General features: G+C 39.0%; 1 protein-coding gene across 3 annotated transcripts in view; it reads right to left on the reverse strand.

Annotated features, from left to right (window-relative positions):
• Positions 1–21,463, reverse strand: part of SPIDR (scaffold protein involved in DNA repair) — a 388,722-nt gene that overhangs the window by 261,773 nt on the left and 105,486 nt on the right. For all 3 annotated transcript variants that reach the window (XM_045849422.1, XM_045849423.1, XM_045849421.1), the window contains exons 6-7: positions 16,425–16,672; positions 11,081–11,181 (exon numbers count right to left, since the gene is read on the reverse strand). In XM_045849422.1, coding sequence (XP_045705378.1) covers positions 11,081–11,181; positions 16,425–16,672 — 349 coding nt within the window. The remainder of the gene's footprint in view (positions 1–11,080; positions 11,182–16,424; positions 16,673–21,463) is intronic.

Here is a 21,463-nt window from a genome sequence, read left to right on the forward strand (position 1 = left end):
TCCTTTCTTCCCACCCTATCTTTTCCATCCTATAGTTCACAACCCTGCCTCAACCTCTGAATACAAAGTGGGTCTCTATCACTAAGAAATAAAAGTGTTCTTTATGAAATGTAATAATTCAAATATTTATATATAGTCTCAAAGAAATCCAAGCTTACCATTTACATGATTACTTCAAAGAAGAGCGGCAAAAGCAGAATGGAAAAAAAATCGAGTCTAAGAATTTTAGTGGCAATACCATATTTTCCTGGTTCAAACAAAACAAAAGAAGTTTATAATACACAGAACTGCAAACTAAATTTAAAATGATGAATGACACAAAGACTAAAAGAAGACTATTTAGCAGTGGAGATGAGGTAAAGCAAGATGGTGTTAAGGTAGGAGGGATCAGATTCCATTTCCCCCTACACATGGGAGAAAATCCTGGCCAATCTATGGAATAAAAGAACAAGCAACCAACATACCTCAACATGTATGAAAACAGGGGACTAAGAAATGTGGCGGAACCAAAAAACCAGATGGTGAGAGGAGTGCTCCAAGACAGCAGGGTCCCAGGGACCAGCGCGGGGGTGGGGGTCGGTGGGGGCTTCAGCCCCAGGCCCAGCGCCTGCTGCAGTGTTTGCCACAGAATCCTTGGGAGAGAGCCGGGGCAACTGCTTCCTCCCCAGCCAAACAAGGTCTGAGCGGCACCGGGAGGAACCCAGTTGCTAGCAAACACACGAGGGCTGTGAGCACACTCCGAGTCTGTGGACACCAGTGGGGCTGGGTCACACAACGAGCCCTGACCCCCACGGTCACCAGTCTGGCTAGAAAGTTGGGCTGTGGGAGAAGCCAGGCCACTGTATGGAGTGGCAGGCTAGAGTAGGAGAAATTTCTCAGGAGGAAGGAGTGAAAAGACAGACACTGTTTGGGGAATTCTACTACAGCAATCGCTATGGCCTCCCTGCCACACAGCTTGGCAGCGATCCCGAGGTTGCACGGAAGGTTGTGCTTGTGCAGAAGACCCTGTGTACCCCTGTAGCACTGGGAAGAGTAAGGCAGTCTGGCTGACAGCGCGCACGTGGGAGCACACCCCCTCAATCCAGCCCACAGTGGTAACCCTGGGGAAAGGCCTGGTTCCCACACCCAGGGTGCAGGGGTAAGGTGCCAGGATAGCTCCCCACACAGGGCCCACTGCTGACTGAGCACAGATCGGGAAGGAAGAAAAGCCATACCAATCACCTCTCACCCTGCCTCAGCCACCAAACCAGAAAAACTGGTTTGGCCACTTTGAAACCAAGAGGCTTTCTAATTTTATCCTATTTTTTTAACAATTCTTAATTTTAAAATTTTTATTATTTTTATTCTCTTTCAATTTTTTCCCTCTTTTTCCTGCCTTCTTATTTTCTTCCTCCTTTCTTTCCTCCAATTTTATCTCTTCTTCCTTCCTTCATCTGCCATTTTTAAAAAAAAAAATACAAGTGAGACAAAAACCTGGAACTGTGAAAAGACCAGAGTTGAACTCAAAGAAGGGGCATCACAACAGCTGCGACAGTGAGACAAATTTCACTCTGATATTGTTACAGGGTGCAGCCAAGAGGGGGACCCCAAATAGGCATTTGAAATGGGGTCCAGAACTCAAGGTGTCCAGGAAATTTTAAGATGTCTCCACCCCTCCCCCACAGGTGTGAGTTGGGGGAAAGGGCACACAGAGCAAGAACATGCAGGGCAGCTTTGCAGCTAATGCATGGCATGGTCATTTAACATACCTATGTATGGCTGGTCACTTAGATATGCTAAATAGCTATGGCCATGATCTAGGCCAGGGGAATGGAAAGGGACCTCCCCCCAAGATGGGACTGGGGGGCAGGTCCCCCGAGTTACAGCGCCTGCATGGGAGCTAAGAGAAGATTGGCTCCATGACCTGGGGTCACACATGCCCAGACCCACGATGGCGACCAGAAAAGATGGAGAAGACAGCAGATTGAGGGCAAGTGTGCCTGAGTGTAGGAGGAGTCAGAAATGGGGCTGCAGAGGAAGATTGGGGCAGGGATTTAAACTCAGATACGGCAGCCATTGAGGGGAGAAGCACACGGTTTTGACTGAGTGGAGACTCCCGTGGCCCTGGGAGAGAGGGCCACGTGCCTTTGCAAGAGTGGGGACCCCCACAGCTTTAGAAGGGGGAACCACCACCTGGTTTTAGCAGAGATCCCGGCCACACAGCTGAGGGTGCCAGGAACCCAGAAAGGTCTCCCAGTCAAGAGGGAGTACTAACTGGGAATAACCAGAGGACTGCCTAAGCCATGGACTTCTATTTCCTTTCCCGAGATACGGTACGCTGGACTGGGCAAAGGGGGAAGAAAGGACTGTGTCTGTTTATGGGTGTCTTAAAGGGACTTTAGGATTTTTGATAAAGACATTAGGTCACTACTTTAAGTTTGTATAGCATTAAATAAACATTTCCTTTCCTTTTCACAAATCTCTGGTGTTGAGAGACGTCTTTCCTCTGGCGGCGGACATAACGGACCTGGGGGCTTCTTTCAATAATAGTATATCATCCGAGGCCCCCCATTGTTTGTTCTGTAACAATATTACAGAGAACCTACAAGTTACTGCATATTTGTATTATTATTACTTGTCCATTATTCTTATATCTTTATTTTAATAGTATTTTTGTATTCCTCTTCTTTCTGTATAGTCCGCTTTCCTAGGCTGCTTATATTGTATCACTTGACAGGTTTCCCCTCATATATCTTTCATAGAGTATTGCTAATTTACTGCCCTTCACTTCATCTGTGTCCCATTACCACACTACTCAAGGTTCTATACTCCCTATTCTTGTTATCTAGATCTCATAGATTCTGTCACATGATTGTTGCCATAATATTATTGTAAATAATTGCTGTTCCATGCAATTGTAAATACTTCACAACACCCCTCCCAGATCTTAGCGCACTTCACAGTTTTCCTGAAATCTATTACTGTAGTGGTTAACTTTATTCTCTCACACACTGCACCTATTTACTATCCTTTACTCTCACTCTACCTCAGAATCTGACCTCCCACAACCTCACGGCTTTCTAGATCCAACTCACAATCCTTCTTTCCCCAACAAGAGTTGTATCTTCTTTCTATCCTTTCTAAGAATCAGCTAGCTGGGTGGAAGATCACAGTTAACACTATACGTAGCCAAAGGATCTCCTATCTCTTCTCCATTGGCTGCTACTGTAAATATCATACAATACTCTCTTGCTGTCTTAAACCATTTTGCCTTCCCGCTACGACTGACCAGAAAAAAGAGTAGGTGAAAGCAGTGAACAACAGGATACCCACTGGAAGAGGAAACCCAACAACAAAGGAACCACTAACAAATAACATCAGAAGAAAGTGAAGGAGGAAGTGGAAATCACACAAACCTCAATCTAGGACCTACGTAGAAATACAACTAAACAGTAGAGACACTACCCAGTACAAACAACTGAACAAGAGCAAGAGAGAATCCTCAAAACCTTATAAACACAGAAGAACCAGCTTCAGCACAACCTGCCCTCACCAGCACAACAAAATATAGGAGGTGGTGGACAGAGTGACCCTCGTTTGACCAGCTGGTGGGAAGGACCCACCAAAGAAAGACCCAACAGCAATCAAAACCCAAAGACAAATGCAGAACCAACTTAAATGATAGCCCAAGACCAGTGAGTTCAGGAGATCAAGGAAAGTGCACCACTGAAACTCACTGGTATTCTACCACAGAAGTTCACACCATAAACCCTGGGAGCCAGAACAGATCAATTTAGGAAGCTGAGGTTAACAAGAAGAATCCCACAAACAATGGGTAGACAAAGAAACAATCCCCAAATGAAAGGAAAGGAGGAAGCCTCAGAAAGAATGCTAAATGAAATAGAGGCAAGTCAACTATCAGATATTGAATTCAAAACAATAGTTATCAGCAAGCTCAATGAGCTAACAATGAGCTACCAGAAACTACAGGGAAGCTACAATAAACTCACTGAAAACTATATCAACATGAAAAAGGAAACAGAAACTATCAACAAGGGCCAAAAGGAAATGAAGAATACAATTTCTGAACTGAAGAATATAGCAGAAGGAATGAAAAGCAGGACTGATGAAGCAGAATATGGAAACAGTGAGCTGGAGGACAAAGTAGAAGAAAACACCCAGAAAGAGCAAGAAAAGGAAAAGAGGTCCAAAAAATATGAAGAGGCATTAAGAGAAATGCAAGACAATATGAACTGTAATAATATCCGTATAATAGGGATACCAGAAGGAGGAGAAGAGCAAGGGATAGAACATCTGTTTGAAAAAGTAATGATGGAAAACTTCCCTAATTTGATGAGAGAAAAAGTCACACAAATCCAGGAAACATGGAGAGTTCCAATCAAGAGGAACCCAACAGGGCCACTTCAAGATATATCATAATTAAAATGGCAAAATACCCAGACAAAGAGAGAATCTTAAAAGCAACAAAGGAGAAACAGGAAGTAGCATACAAAGGAGCCCCAATAATGTTAGCAGCTGACTTCTCAATGGAAACACTCCAAGCCAGAAGAGAATGGCAAGAAATATTCCAAGTAATGAGAACCACAGGTCTGCAACCAAGGCTACTTTACCCAGCAAGGCTCTTAATCAAGATAGAAGGCCAAATAAGAAGCTTACCTGCAAAAGAAGTCTAAAAGACTACACCTCCACCAAACCAGCTCTGCAAGAGATGCTTACGGGCCTGCTTTAAGGAAAGGAAGGAAAAGAGGGCGGGAGGGGGGGAACACAGGTACAAAAATGGCAATGAATAAGTACCTATCAGTAATAACCTTAAATGTAAATGGATTAAATGCTCCCATCAAAAGACACAGAATAGCTGAATGGATAAGAAAGCATGACTCACACATATGTTGCCTACAAGAGACCCACCTCAGGACAAAAGATCTACACAGACTAAAAGTGAACGGCTGGAAACAAATCTTCCAAGCAAATGGACACGAAAAAAAAACCAGGGTAGCAATACTAATATCAGACAAAACAGACTTCAAAAAAAGGGCCATAAAAAGAGACCCAGAAGGTCACTTCATAATACTCAAGGGAAGAATCCACCAAGAAGACATAAACATTGTAAACATATATGCACCCAACATAGGAGCACCCAAATACATAAAGAAAATCTTAGAGGACTTCATGAAAGACATTGACAGCAACACAATTATAGTGGGGGATTTTAACACCCCACTGTCAAAAATGGACAGATCTTCCAAACAAAATATCAACAAATATGTGGTGAAATTGAACAATGCCCTAGAGGGAATGGACTTAACTGATATATATGGAGCTCTTCATCCCAAAGAAACAAAATACACATTCGTTTCAAATGCACATGGAGCATTTTCAAAGACAGACCACATGATAGGACACAAAGCGAGCCTCAACAAATTCAAGAAAACTGAAATTATACCAAGCATTTTCTCTAACCACAAGGGACTGAAACTAGAAACCAACCCCAATGGAAAAAAATGAAAACACTCAAAATCATGGAGATTGAATGGCATGCTATTAAATAATTAATGGGTCAAGAATGAACTAAGGGAAGAAATCAAAAATTTCTGGAAACAAATGAAAATGAACTCTCAACAACCCAAAACTTATGGGACACAGCCAAGACAGTCCTGAGAGGGAAGTTCATAGTAATACAGGCCTACCTGAAAAAGTTAGAAACATTTCAAACAAACAACCTAACATTATGTCTACAAGAACTTGAGGAACAACAACAAAGACAGCCGTGAGCAAGCAGAAGGAAGGAAATAACCAGGATCAGAGCACAATTAAATGACATAGAGAATGAAAGCACAATTCTAAGGATCAACGAATCCAGGAGCTTGTTCTTTGAAAAGATAAACAAAATCGACAAGCCTTTAAGCAGGCTCATGAAGAAAAAAAGACAGAGTCCAAATAAACACAATCAGAAATGAAAGAGGAGGGATCACAACTGACAACACATAAATACAAAGGATTGTAAGAAATTACGATGAAGAACTATATGCTAAGAAATTTGAAAACCTAGGTGAAATGGACAAATTTCTAGAAAAATATAATCTTCCAAAACTCAATGAAAAAGAAGCAGAAAGCCTGAACAGACCAATAACAGCAAATGAAATTGAAGCAGTAATCAAAATATTCCGAACACAAAAAAGTCTGGGACCAGATGGTTTCACAGGACAATTCTACAAAGCATTTAAGGAAGAGTTAACCCCTATCCTTCCCAGACTATTCCAAAATTTCCAGAATGATGGAAGACTCTCAAACTCTTTTTATGAAGCCAGCATCATACTAATCCCAAAACCAGATAAAGATACAACAAAGAAAGAAAACTCCAGGCCAATATCACTGATGAACATAGATGCCAAAAACTCAACAAAATACTGGCAAACCGCATCCAACAATACAGTAAAAAGATCATACACTGTGACCAAGTGGGATTCATCCCAGGGATGCAAGGATGGTTCAATATTCGCAAGTCAGTAAATGTAATACATCACATAAACAAAAGCAAAGACAACAATCATATGATCATAACAATAGAGGTGGAAAAAACATTTGATAAGGTATAGCACCCGTTTATGATAAAAACACTCAGGAAAGTGGGAATAGAGGGAGCATTCCTGAACATAATAAAGGCAATATATGAGAGACCTACAGCCAATATCATACCCAATGGGCAAAAAATTAAAATCTTTTCCCCTAAGATCAGGATCAAGATAAGGCTGTCCACTTTCACTACTTCTATTCAATATAGTACTGGAAGTTTTAGCCACACTGATCAGACAAGAAAAGGAAGTAAAAGGTATCCAACGTGGAAAGGAGGAAACAAAACTGTCATTGTTTGCAGATGACATGATAGTGTACATAGAAAATCCTATAGACACCACTAAAAACCTGCTTGACCTAATAAACCAATCTGGCAAAACAGCGGGATACAAAGTCAATATCCAGAAATCAAAGGCATTTTTGTATATCCACAATGAAGCAGCAGAAGCAGAAATCAAGAAAAAAATCCTATTCGATATGGTGAAAAGAAAAATAAAATACCTAGGAATAAATCTACTCAAGGAGGTAAAAGACTGGTATGCAGAAAACTACATAACACTGAAGAAAGAAATTAAGGAAGACACAAACAAATGGAAACATATACCATGTTCATGGATTGGAAGAATTAACATCATCAAAATGTCCATACTACCCAAAGCAATTTACACATTCAGTGCAATACCTATTAAAGTACCAATGGCTCATTTCACAAATATAAAACAAACACTTCAAAAATTTATATGGCACCATAAACGACCCCGAATAGCTGCTGCAATTTTGAGAAAGAAAAGCAAAGTAGGAGGGATCACAATACCTGATGCAAAACTGTATTACAAGGCCACTGTAATCAAAACAGCCTGGTACTGGCATAAAAATAGACACATGGACCAATGGAACAGAACAGAGAGTCCAGAAATAAACCTGAGTCTCTAAGGTCAATTAATATTTGACAAAAAGGGCAGCAACATAAGATGGAGTAAAAACAGTCTCTTCAACAAATGGTATTGGGAGAATTGGACAGCTAGGCGCAAAAAAAAATGAAACTCAAACACCAACTTACACCATATACAAAAATACATTCAAGGTGGATAAAACACTTAAACATAAGCCATGACACTATTAAAGTTCAAAAGGAGAACATAGGCAGGAAAATCTCAGATATTTTACGCAGAAACATTTTTACTGATACATCCCCTAGAGCAAGAGACATAAAGGAAAGAATAAACAAATGTGATCTCATCAAAATAAAAAGCTTTTGCACAGCTAAAGAAAACAGTATTAAAATAAAAAGAGAACCAACTGTATGGGAAAACATATTTGCCAATGATACCTCACACAAGGGTTTAATCTCCAAAATATATAAAGATCTTACAGGACTCCACTCTAATTAACAGGCAACCCAATTAAAAAATGGGCAAAGGACTTGAACAGACACTTATCCAAGGAGGACATACAAAGGATCCAGAGACACATGAAAAGATGCTCAATATCGCTAGCTATCAGAGAGATGCAAATTAAAACCACAATGAGATACCACTTTACACCAGTCCAAATGGCCATCTTAAACAAAGCAACAAACAACACGTGTTGGAGAGGTTGTGAAGAAAAGGGGACCCTAGTGCACTGTTGGTAGGATTGCAGACTGGTACAACCATTATGGAAAACAGTATGGAATTTTCTCAGAAAACTAAAAATGGATCTGCCTTTTGACCTAGCAATTCCACTGCTAGGATTATATCCTAAGAACCCTGAAACACCAATCCAAAAAAACCTACGCACCCCAATGTTCATAGCAACACAATTTACAATAGCCAAGTGGTGGAAGCAACCTAGATGCCCATTAGTAAATGAATGGATCAAAAAACTACAGTACATTTACACAATGGAATTCTATGCAGCAGAAAGAAAGAAGCAGCTCCTATCCTTTGCAACAGCATGGATGCAACTGGAAAGCATTATGCTAAGCAAAATAAGCCAGGCGGTGAAAGACAAATACCATATGATCTCACCTTTAACAGGAATCTAATCAACAAAACAAAGAAACAAGCAAAATATAACCAAAGACACTGAAATAGAGAACAGACTGATAGTGTTCAGAGTGGAGAGGAGAGGGAATTTCAGGGGAAAAGGGGAATAGTTTATAGGAACAAGTATAAAGGACACATGGATTAAAAACTAGGGGCGGGTGGAAATGGGAGGGAGGAGGGGATGGTGGGCTGGGATGGGAGTAAAAGATAGAAAATTGTACTGCAACAATAATTAAAATAAAATTTAAAAAAAATAGAAGTGGAGATCAATAGATAATGAAAAAAGTGATCACTCTGGGTCAAGATCATTCATAGGCCAAGTATGCACATGTGTAGACTTATAAATAGAAGAAAGTGAAAGGTGACTAAAAGGTGAAAATGAGATAGTATATTGTACAGTCATAAAGGTTCTAGTTGATATTTATTAAATAAGTCTGAAAAGAAAATGATCATGAGTTAAGCATTGGGCTATCACAGTGCTCTACATTATATTCTACCCGCCAGCGATCAGTTCAAGAAGGGATACATGTCTCAGTCATATCAATAAAAGCATTTCAGAATTTCTGAAAAAATGTTAGAAAAGAAATTCTGTTTATTGGACTTGAACCTGGGATTTACCACATGAAGATGATGTGCCAACCTTTCAAAACCAACATGCCTGAAGCATGGTCTTCTCTCTGTGACTTTCAATTTGTGAGTACTATTAAGTTCTTTTTTGTGCTCAAGCCAGTGTATTATTGACTTCCCTGAATAATACCATTAGACAATTTCAATGCATGCTTGGCTTTCTGACTGATCAAATGAGTTATGAAAATGATTATTTAATATTATAATCCTTGATATAAAAAATGACAAGATACAAATTAATAAATATAATAGGCTGATCCATAGGTTCATATAACAGGAAAATAATTCTTGGGTCCTAAGTGTCAGGTATTATGTCATAATACTGTAATACAAAACTGTGAAAAAGAGAATACAGTTGCTAAAATACAGCTGGAAAGGATTTTAAGACTTCAAAAGTCTTCTAAAGAAGTGTGTGATACTAGTTGAGTATTGTATCTAGAGCTGTAGTTCTATTTTGTACTCTAATATGTGCAAAAATAACCTGTGAGTCTATTAAAATGCATATTCCAAGTATCCCTGGAGAGACAACTGTTTTTTAATTTAAAAAATTCCAATTACAGTTGACCTTTGACATTATATTAGTTTTAGGTAAATAGCATAGTGGTAGGACATTTATATAACTTATAATGTAATTCCTTCAATAAGTCTACTCTGTACTGGACACCATACACAGTCATTACAATATCATTCACTGTATTCCCTATGCTGTAACTTACTCCCCCTGAATATTTTGTACCTGCTGATCTGTACCTCTTAATCCCCTCAGCCCTTTCACTCAGACCACCCAATCCTCGTCCATCTGGGGACTCAGTTTTTTCTCTGTATCTTAAGAGTTTGTGTCTCTTTTGTTTATTTTGTTTTTTAGATCCTACAGAATAGTGAAAATATACAGTATTTATCTTTCTCTGACTTATTTCACTTGATTTAATACCCACTAGGTCCATCCATGTTGTTGTAAATGGCAAGATTTAATTCCTATTCAAGGCTGAGTACTACTATACCATTGCATATATGTACCACTTCTTTTTCCAATTGCCCACAGATGGCCATTCAGGTTGTTTCTATATCTTGCCTATTGTATATTAAATATCATCCTTTGGAGAGATGATTATTAATAGTAGGTGTAGAATAGATGACCATGCCCACACACCTCTTCCCTCATTCCAAATAAAGGGACGACCCAGGAAGACACCATGAAAAAGAACACTGTCTCATAGGAGAAAAAGCTTTTCTTAGTATGTGAAATACTTTAAAAATAAAAAACAAATATTAAAAAACATGAGTTTCCATCATTTGCTTATCTTAGCAACTTTTGAACTGTACCTTGAAAATCATTACAAAAGCCTGCATCAATTTAACAGAACTAGGATTAAGGTAAAAATAAAAGCGAGCACAGAGTATACTGAACATACTAATGTTATTGTTTAGGAAGTATTAGTTTGAGGGGTGTGTATTGTGTGTGTGTGTGTGTGTGTGTGTGTGTGTGTGTGTGTGAATGTCATGTGCATATTAGGAGATGATACAACATACACTTCTAACTATGGGGGTCACAATCCCATAAGTCTGAAAGCTACTGGGTTAGATACAGCAAGAAAAAGGTCTAATTATACAATGCTCCAAGCCAGATCTTTATGAATAAGTCTCCTGCTGACCTATGACAAACTCTATGGGGAGAAATCATTAAGACCTTATACAAATAGGCTCATCTTTTGGAACAATTTCTGAGACCTATAGGATACCTGAAAAAAAAATAAGGTCATGAAAATAGTAATGATCAACTTCATGTATTTTAATGTAAAAATTTTAACTGGCATATTTTTACCCACAGTCTCAGATGCCAGTGAAAGCCTTACCTGAAAGTGTCTTTTGGTAAGAAACACATTGATGTCTCCACAAAGAAATGGCAGATCTCTCTCGATTCTGTAGTCCATTTAGTCTTTCTGCTAGTCCACCTCTGTTTAATGAATTATAATGTATTAGGTTTACTTAAAAGGAAAGCTTCAGAATAGTTGCCACATTTATATTTTATACCCTCCAACCAAAGACAAATAGATAAGCCATTAAAATTTTAACTTATTTGACATCACATTCTCTTCATAACCTGATCTTCCTAGATCAGTAATCCACTTTTTAGAGATTTCTTGGAAGCTCAATTTTCTGATTATTAGAAATATGAACTACTACAGATCAGTTTGACTTCTTTCATTCTTCTTAGTTTACTTATCCTGTAAACATATTCAGATTACTTGTTTTCTGTTTTACTTAGGAAAGTGCTAGGTATACAAAAAAATATAACGAGTTATGCCACTGAGGTGGAAAAGGACTTGTAATCTACTCCGCAGGCAGTGGTAAACAATTAAATGTAGCAGGTTCAGAGCTGCAGTCAATAATAAATCCTAATAGGTAGAATACTTCTACAGGAGAATTTCCATACAGACTCACTATTTTAACAAAAAAGATAACTGAGTATTAATTACAAATACACAGCAAGAATAAACAGAATGATTTTCATGTATTGCAAAAAGATGATTGATAACTGTAAACATTGAGGCCCTACACAAAAGTCTTTATTAATAAATACATCTATATTAAAGATTTTTAAATACATAGACATATTACACATATATATTTGATTCAGAGAAGTTAGCAGTTTTTCAAACAGCTATAATCTCAAGGCAAATCAAGATCAGTTAATTGCCATTATGACTACATGCTACATAATTTATTAATGTTTTATATAATATATGATTATGAACCAGTTCACTGAACATCTTACTAAATGATCTCATTCCATTTTAATAATATCTCTTTGAGGTAAAAAGAACAGGTATCAATACCTATCTCACAAATGATATATCAAAGTTTACAGTGATGTTAAGGAAATTCACCAGTATTACATAACTAGCCACATGAAGAATAGTTATAGAAACCAGAAAGGACATACCACAGTGCCTGGCATTCAAAAAATGTTAGTCATTAGTGCTAATGATTTTTTAAAAAATGATCTTTAATTGAACCATATATTCTTTCCACAATAATCTAAAGATCTTATTTTAATACACATTATACATATTATCACCACTACCTACAATGTTATCCTATAGGCACTTGTTTTCCTCTAAGCACTGTTTGAGAGTGTGTGTGTGTGTGTGTGTGTGCGTGTGTGTAATACATAAAGGCAAATTTTAAAAAATTTTTATAATCACAAACATATCAAGGAACCTCTACTTTATATATGCCTACCTCTACTTAATACATATGTAAATTTTTCTTCATACCATTGTTTATGTTAAGTAACTCATGCATACTCCCCCTCTAAACAACACTATGAAAGTAGGTACTACTGTCATCCTTATTTTACAGATGGTAAACCGAGGCACTGAGGCACTGAATACCTGTACAGGGTGAGACGTCTGATGTATAATAGAGCTGGATGCACACATAAGCAGTCTGCCTCTAGAGTTCACAAGCTTAGCCTCAATGATATACCCTAGTGTCTCAAAGAGCTCTACTTAAAAATATAATAAACACAAGAAAAAAGGCAAAACACAGTTATTCTTTCCACAATGATCTAGTTATTTTTAAAATGTGGTTTTCTTTAAACCTATGACTTTAGAGAGGAGAAAAAAAGGCAAAATACAATCTGAAAGGATATGGTTAAAGTCAAGTCCTGTATCACACAAATAAACTGCAGGAACTATAGGACTGCAGGTAAAAAGTAAGAGTAAAAATAGATGAAGAATAGTGCTTACATGCAGAAGTATCTGGAGCCCAGAACAGAATCAGCATGTTACACTTGCATTTAGTCATTAAGAACTATACTGGGACCACACACAATACCTCTGCTCCAATCTGACCACAGAATTCCTGCAGGTAATTCCAAACAGACAGATGCACCAGAACTTAGGAATGTAAACACCATGATCTCTAATAAACAATCATCATTCTAGTAAATATTTAAATAGATATTTAGATATTAAATTTTAAGAATTTTTAAAAAATCAGAGGACATCCAAGATGGCAGCAGATTAGGTGGATGTTACACTCATCTCCTCCCAGGACCAAACTAGAATTACAATTAAAATATAGAACAATCAACCTAAATAACCACCTGAAGACTTGGTGAATAGTATAACCAATGATTTAGATAAGAAGCCGCTCCAAGACTGGTAGGAAAGGGCGAAAAGAGCTGGCCCCACTCTGACAGGCAGTGGCTAAGAGAGATTTCAACTGCAACAATTCCTCCTGAGGGGCATGGGGTCTCAACCCAACAAAAGGCTCCCCAGCCCATAGCACCAAAGCCAGGAAGAGGAACCCACAAAACATCTGGCTATAAAAGCCAGCAGCAATTCTGTCTGCCAGAAAGAGACAGAAGCCTTCTAGATAGAGAGGCACTATCCTAAAGGGCCAATGCATAAAATCTCACTTGCAACTACTCAACCTGAGTTCTGAGGAAGGGAGGGTACAGTGGACTTGTGTTGTGTGAGAAGAGAGTAGGGTTAGAGGCTCTAGAAAGAGAACTGAGGAGTCAGCTGCTGGGACACCTTTGCTGAGTCAAAATCCTGTACCATAGATGCCATTTTTCTTAAGTGGAGCACCCCCTTGGGAAAAAGCAATAACCCCACTCTATGGAATTCATATCACCCACCCTGTGGAACTCAGGGCCTGCTGAAGAATCAGCTCCCTGGGTCAAGAATTAAAGGTCTGGGCAATCTGAGAAGGTATAGTGTCAGTGACGACATTGTGTGGCTTTGGGGTAGGGGTCATTCCGGCCACTTACCCATGAACCTGACTAGAGTCTCCCTCTCAAAGAAGATCCTCTAGCTCCACCCTCTGGGCTTCAGTTGGCTCTACTTTCTCAACTCCTAATGGTGTTGCCAGGATGAGGTCTGGGCAGAAGTGGGGAGAGACTGAGTTGAATGGCTCTGGGGCAGGGAAACCAATCTTCCTACCTTTCCCCAAGACTGACTGGCACCTCCCCATCACAGGTATCTACCAGACTCACTCTTGATTCCCAGAGTCACTGACCAGTTGAACTCAAGATCCTGGCAGAATGTTACACAGGCTAAGTTGTAAGCCTCTAGGACAATGGCCATTTTTCCCTTGCATGCCAACTGGTGCAGATGCCTCCTTTCACAGAGCCAAATCTTGGTTTGTTTAGGCCTGACTCTGCTGGCCTCATCTTAACAACGCCCTGTGACCCTGCTCCAGCCAAAAAGTCTGCAGGCACATGGAGGGTAGTAGCTAGATTGGTATACCTGGGAACAACTGCTGAGTGGCATCAGACCAATCACGGATACAGAATTTGAACCATTATCAGTCTGGTGAATACCACTCACTGAGAACCTCCCTCGTGCAACTTAACTACTGCCAGTGGTTCTTTCAGTGATTGAGTCAATCAGCCAGCTGGCAGGTAAAGGTAGGTTACGACAGATCTCAAGTTCCTTGGGACTTGCTCATCTGCCCTCAGGACTGCTGGTGGTGGAAGCTGCCCTTAGTATGTACTTTGGGTCTTCCCAAGCACACACAGCCCAAGCAGAGGCATGAATAAAATGTGAATTACTTTAAGCTCCAGACACAATTCCAGGGCCAATAACAAGTAGTATCTGACACTGGCCTGTACCACAGTCCCTTATCAAGAGGCCCCAGAAGCAGTACACCTAGAGGCCAGCTTCAGACAACATCAGAGCAGAATCCAATTACTTTAACAAGTGGCATATCCAAAAGGAGATCTTAGCAGACACCACACCCTACTGAGGTGAACTCTGCATCCTGTAATCAGCACATACACAGCAGCTCATACACTGTGGTTAGAGTTAATCCTCACAATGACCCAGGCTCAAGGTCAACCCCACGCATGAACAAGCCAAAAGCAATCAAGAATTAATTATAAAAAGGGCCCACATAATCTACACAAGGGTCATTCCTGGAGTAACAGGCCAAAGAGATCAGAGAGACTATGCCACTGAGTCCCACAGGATAACTACTACATAAGGCCCACCCTACAAAGACAAGAAGTCACCACATATCTACCTAATGCTTACAAACAAACACAAAGAGGAAGCCACAATGGAGAGATAAAGAAACATTTGCCAAATGAAAGAAAAGAAATCTCCAGTAAAAGAGCTAAAAGAAATGGAGGCAAGCAAATTATCAGAAATAGAGTTGAAAAATAATGGTTATAAGACTGCTCAAGGAATTTAGTGAGAACTACAACAGCATTAAAAAAAGATATAAAAATCATTAAAAACAGTAAGAAACAAAGAATATAATATCTGAAATGAAAATACACTAGAAGAAATGAACAGCAGATTGGATGAAGCACAGGATCAAACTGGCAACTTGGAAGACAGACAGCAGAAAACACACAATCAGAGAAGAAGGGAAAAAAAACTTCACAAAATCAGGATAGTTTAAAGAACCATTAGGAAAAATGAAGTGTAACAACATCCGCACCATAGGGGTACCAGAAAAAGAAGAGAAAGAGCAAGGGATCAAGAACCTATTTGAAGAAATAATGATTGAAAACTTCCCTAACCTGGTCAAGGAAAAAAATGCTGAGAGTCCCAAACAAAATGAAACCAAAGAGGCCCATACCAAGACACAACATAATTTAAATGTCAAAGGTTAAAGATAAGGAGAGAAACTTAAAAGCAGTGAGAGAATAACGACTTACCTATAAGGAAGTTCTCATAAGACTGTCAGCTGATTTCTCAACAAAAACATTTTAGGTCAGAATGGATTGACATGAAATATATAAAATGATATAAAGCAAAAAATGCCCAGGAGTCTTGTCTTGTTTTTAGTCTATATTTAGAATACTTCTAGTCTATATTTATTTCTATTTCCCTCTTTAGACTATATGTTACTTGAAAACAGAGTCATTTACTTGTATTAATTGTCTAAGACATCACCTGAAATACTGATGATCAATAAAATTTGCCAAACAGGCAATATCCATTAAGAAAAACAGTCACATAAGCTAGTTATGACTGAAACTGAATGTTCAACTTAGATGAGCAATTACATAAATCATCTCCAGAACTTCAGGATGTCCCATTACTTAAAGAAATTACAATTCTATTCTTTCAATTTTCCTTCCCAAGTAAACAAGTAAGCATTTTAAAATTAACATTTTAGATATTTAGATTGCTAAAGGCAGAAAAATATTAAGTATTTTAAAATGTGTAATTTAACCTTAAAAGCTGCTTCTTTGCTGAATTTTCAGGAGTCCTCGGAAACTTTGTCTGTTTCTGTGGTGTATACAAAATGTTATCTGTAGATTTCACCATCAGGTTTATTGGTGTTTCCTTAACTTGTCTTCCATCTGATCCAAAATCCATATAGTATTTGTGAGATGACTCTGAATCAGTGACCAGGACATTCTGTGAATCATCTTTGTTTTCACTATCTGATGAATACTCCAAAATTTCTGTAGAACTTGTCTGAAAGAAATTAAGAGAAATGCAACTAAATTTGAAGAATTCTTTATTCAAGCCCATATTATTATATGCCTATTATTCTATTCCCTTATAATTACTGTCATTAAATAACTTTGTATATATAGTGTGGGAGAACTCCATCCCACAGAGCTCTCCTAGCTGCCACAGATGAGAAATAAGTCATCCCAGACACAATCTTGCTGTTCCGGCAGGAAAGGAAGTGGCAATTCCCTCTAGTAGGGAATGCCCCAAGCCCTTCTCCCAAATGGCTTTTATTGAGAATGGTATGTGTAGGTGTATACAGCATACATGCATAGCTCATCAATCAATGTCAAAAGGCTATAGTCGTACAAAAACAGGTATTATCTATAGATAACAATTGAAAGAACACAGAGTTTGTCATAGGTCAGGGTCTGTGAGACATGCTGACGCCACATGGTCTTTAAGACGTGTTTCATGAGATAAGGAGTTTATCTCATGATGATATTAGATATCCTTATGCATTGAATTTAAACATCCAGTTTATATCAACAGAGCTATACAAAGCAAAGCAAGCTTCAAAGGATACAATGTATTTATCAGGCCTGATTTCTCATGGGAACCCTTGGTGTTGGCATCAAGTCATGCCTGCCATCTGCGTTACCTGGTTTTCCAGGGAGACTTACTAGCCCCTTTCAAAGTCTGCACTCATAGGGCTACAGTCTCCGAAACCACCGAGCAGTCCCCAACAATACAGTAGTTTAAACTTTGTACATATAATAGCTTAAATTTCTATTTTGACACAAAATCTAAAGAATCCAGCCATATAACCAAAGACAAGATGAGATTAAATAAATTGTAAACTAGATAATATCTTATAGAATCCACCAAATTTAGTACCATCGTTCAACTTTCCTTCAGTAAAATAAATGTGCTATATAGTCAGTTTTGAAAAGTTAGCTAACAACACCAACCAGAATAGCTGATGATAGTCACTATAACACCTATTGGGAAAAAAAGTATTTTTTGGATTTTGAAATTTAATGTGAGGTAAATAATATTCATTTTTAATAAACCAAAGAAAATCACCCCTTTAGGTGTACACCACTTAACGTATCAAAAGTCTCCAAAGATAAAGATCAAAACTATATTTTCCAGCACAAGTTCAATATAATATTTTCCAGAGACTAGTTTTAAATTTCTAATATCATCAGGAACTATAAGAATATAAATCACTGCCTCTTTTTCTTCACATTTCCTAAAATATTTCTTCTTTCCCCTACACAAATTGCTAAACTACCAAAATAAGAATTATTCTGAAAACTAGATTATAAAAAGAAACTCATATCACATAGTGTAACTGGAGAGGAAAATCAAAACTTTCTTCTGTGATGTTTCTCATCTTTGGCCAGACACATACTAAAACTATTAACTGTGCTACACATTTTATTTTCCCATTACTTGGTTTTGCAATTCAGTCCCATGTTGTTCTAATGGCAGCAACAATTTATACTTCAACATTCTAACTGTCCAGTATATTAGTAGCCCCCTCTAATTTAATACCTATAGATTTTAACTTTACAAATGTAAATTCTGTATTTAGTTAAATGGATCTTCTGTACATGGATAATTCATAACACAGGTATGGTTCATCAGGAGAAGCCCTATTTTTGATGGATCAACATGGACTGTGTCCCTGACATTGAAGAGGCACCTGGCTAAACAGAGTAAAGAGGCAGCCCTGACTGGTCTGCCTCAGTTGTGGCTCAGCTGGCTAGGCATCATCTCACAAAGCAAAAGATCACTGGTTTGATTCCCCACACTCAGGTCACATACCTGTGTTTCAGGTTCAGTCCCCAATCAGGGCATATAAGAGAGCTAACGTATGAATGTTTCTCTCACATGTCAATGTTTCTCTTCCTCTCTCTCTCCCTCCCCCTCTCTCTAAAAAATAAATAAATCTTTTAAAAAGAGAGTGAGATGACTACATTATGTAAGAATTATCATTTGTGGGTACATATATATGTATGTGCACCAGCATGTGGTGGGTAGCACTAGAATCTTCATCATTTGCTAACCTACACAAGACAAAAGGTTTATAACATTTGGCCTTTTTAGATTTTATAGTTACATCCTTTTTAAGAGCTTGAAAAGGATGTCACCCATCCCCACATTTCCCAGAAAATTACTTAGGTAGTCACTTGTTACTAGACACATTTTTCAAAATATATTTTATTGATTATGCTACTACAGTTGTCCCATTTCCCCCCTTCATTTCCCTCCACCCTACACACCCCTTCCCACCCACCTTCCCCCCCTTTAGTTCATATCCATGTGTCATACTTATAAGTTCTTTAGCTTCTACATTTCCCATACTATTCTTGCCCTCCCCCTGTCTATTTTCTACCTGAAAAAATAGGTAGAAAAATAGGCAGAAAATACCTTTTCCCCCCTCTCTCCTCTTCTCACTCCCCTGTTGCTAACCCTCCATGTGATCTCCATTTCTGTGGTTCTGTTCCTGTTCTAGTTGTTTGCTTAGTTTGTTTTTGTTTTTGGTGTGGTTGTTAATAATTGTGAATTTGCTATCATTTTACTATACATGTTTTTTATCTTCTTTTTCTTAGATAAGTCCCTTTAACATTTCATAAAATAAGGGCTTGGTGATGATGAACTCCTCTAACTTGACCTTATCTGAGAAGCACTTGATCTGCCCTTCCATTCTAAATGAAAGCTTTGCTGGATAGAGCAATCTTGGATGTAAGTCCTTGCCTTTCATGACTTGGAATACTTCTTTCCAGCCCCTTCTTGCCTGCAAGGTCTCTTTTGAGAAGTCAGCTCACAGTCTGATGGGAACTCCTTTGTAGGTTACTGTCTCCTTATCTCTTGCTGCTTCCAGGATTCTCTCCTTCATTTTCATCTTGACTAATGTAATTATGATGTGACTTGGTGTGTTCCTCCTTGGGTCCAACTTCTTTGGGAGACTCTGAGCTTCCTGGACTTCCTGGAACTCTATTTCCTTTGCCAAATTGGGGAAGTTCTTCTTCATTATTTGTTCAAATAATTTTTCCACTTATTGTTCTTCCTCTTCTGGTACCCCTATAATTCAGATGTTGGAACATTTAAAGATGTCCTGGAGGTTACTAAGCCTCTCCTCATTTTTTCTGAATTCTTGTTTCTTCATTCTGTTCTGGTTGGATGTTTCTTTTCTTCCTTCTGGTCCACCCTGTTGATTTGAGTCCCAGTTTTCTTCCCATCACTATTGGCTCCCTGTGCATCTTTCTTCATTTCACTTAGCATAGCCTTCACTTTTTCATCTAATTTGCGACCAAATTAAACCAATTCTGTGAGCATCCTAATGACCAGTGTTTTGAACTGTGCATCTGATAGGTCTGCATCACTTAGTTGTATTTGTTCTGGAGCTTTGATCTGTTCTTCCTTTTGGGCCTTTTTTTTTTGTCTTGTTGCATCTGTTACGTGTGAGGAGCGGAGCCTTAGGTGTTCACCAGGGCAGGGCAACCCAGGTCACTGGGTTGTGACGCTGTATGTGGGGGCGGGGTCCGACAGGGAACAATGGTGCTTGCTCTGCTCTCTGTCAGATTTCAGTCCCTTCCACTGCTTCCCCCAAGCAAACTGGGCCTTTCTGGTCCTGATTCCCATGTGGGTGGGCTTGTGTACATTCTAGGATCTTGTGGGTCTCTCCAATGAACTCTCCTCTGAGGCTGGGAGTCTCTCCCTACAACTCAACCTCCACAGGTGTTTTCAAGCGGTATTTTCAGGCTTTATTTCCTGGCACTGGGACCCTGGGTTGTTTGGTCTATCTTGCTCCCCACTTTCTCCTGGTTTATCTGCACGCAAATGTGGGACTGCCCGGTCAGCCAGCCGCCTTGTGTGCAGTGCCTCGATTCACAATCACTGCCTCGCTGGGTCTGCCTGCTGCCACCTCGCGCCTAGGGTCCACCCACTGCCATCTTGTGTGCTCAGGGTGCCTGGCACACCTGGTGCCACCCCTTTTTGTGCTGCGACCCCTCTCTGCCCAGCCCCCTGACTCCTGCCCGCCTACTGGTCTGGATGAATGTGTCTATTTTAACTCCTTGGTTGTCAGACTTCCATATAATTCAATTTTCTGTCTGTTCTGGTTGTTATTTTATTTCTAAATTGTTGTTGTGCTTATTTTGGTTGTGCGAGGAGGCACAGTGTGTCTACCTACACCTCCATCTTGGCCAGAAGTGTCCTACTAGGCATATTTAAAATAAGAAAAAGTAAGTGAAAAAATTCAAATTAAGAGTTTAATTCCTTTATCTTTTTGACTATCTCAGTTGCATGTCTAAATTACTGTAGGCAGCTGCTAACCTATTAACAAGCACTGGGGTCACATATTTTCCTCATGTGACACAGAACGCAGCTTCTGAATAAATATTAACAATAGGCCATAAAAAAAAAGAATAGTTTAGTTTGCAAATTGAGTTCCTTGACAATGAAAACTTTCACACTTTACTCTAGAACTCCAAATTTAAATTCATCTTTTGTTATGAAATGTCTTTTCATTTAGTTCCCTAAAGCTTTGGATTTCATCCTAGAATAAGGTTTCTCAGCCTCAGCACTGTTACCGTTTTGGGCTGGATAATGTAATGGGCAATTGTGCACTGTCAGGTTGTTTAGCAGCATCTCTGGCCTCTACCCACCAACGATGACTATCAAAAATGTCTCTAGATAGGGCAAAATCAACCCTGAGGGATGAAATCACTTCCAGTTGAAAACCACTGTTGCAGAAAAATGCCAACAACCAACCTGATATCACTTCTGCTAGGGATTCAC

This window comes from Phyllostomus hastatus, unplaced genomic scaffold (assembly GCF_019186645.2).
Source record: "Phyllostomus hastatus isolate PE091 unplaced genomic scaffold, TTU_PhHast_1.1 phas_contig_65, whole genome shotgun sequence".
Taxonomy (NCBI): domain Eukaryota; kingdom Metazoa; phylum Chordata; class Mammalia; order Chiroptera; family Phyllostomidae; genus Phyllostomus; species Phyllostomus hastatus.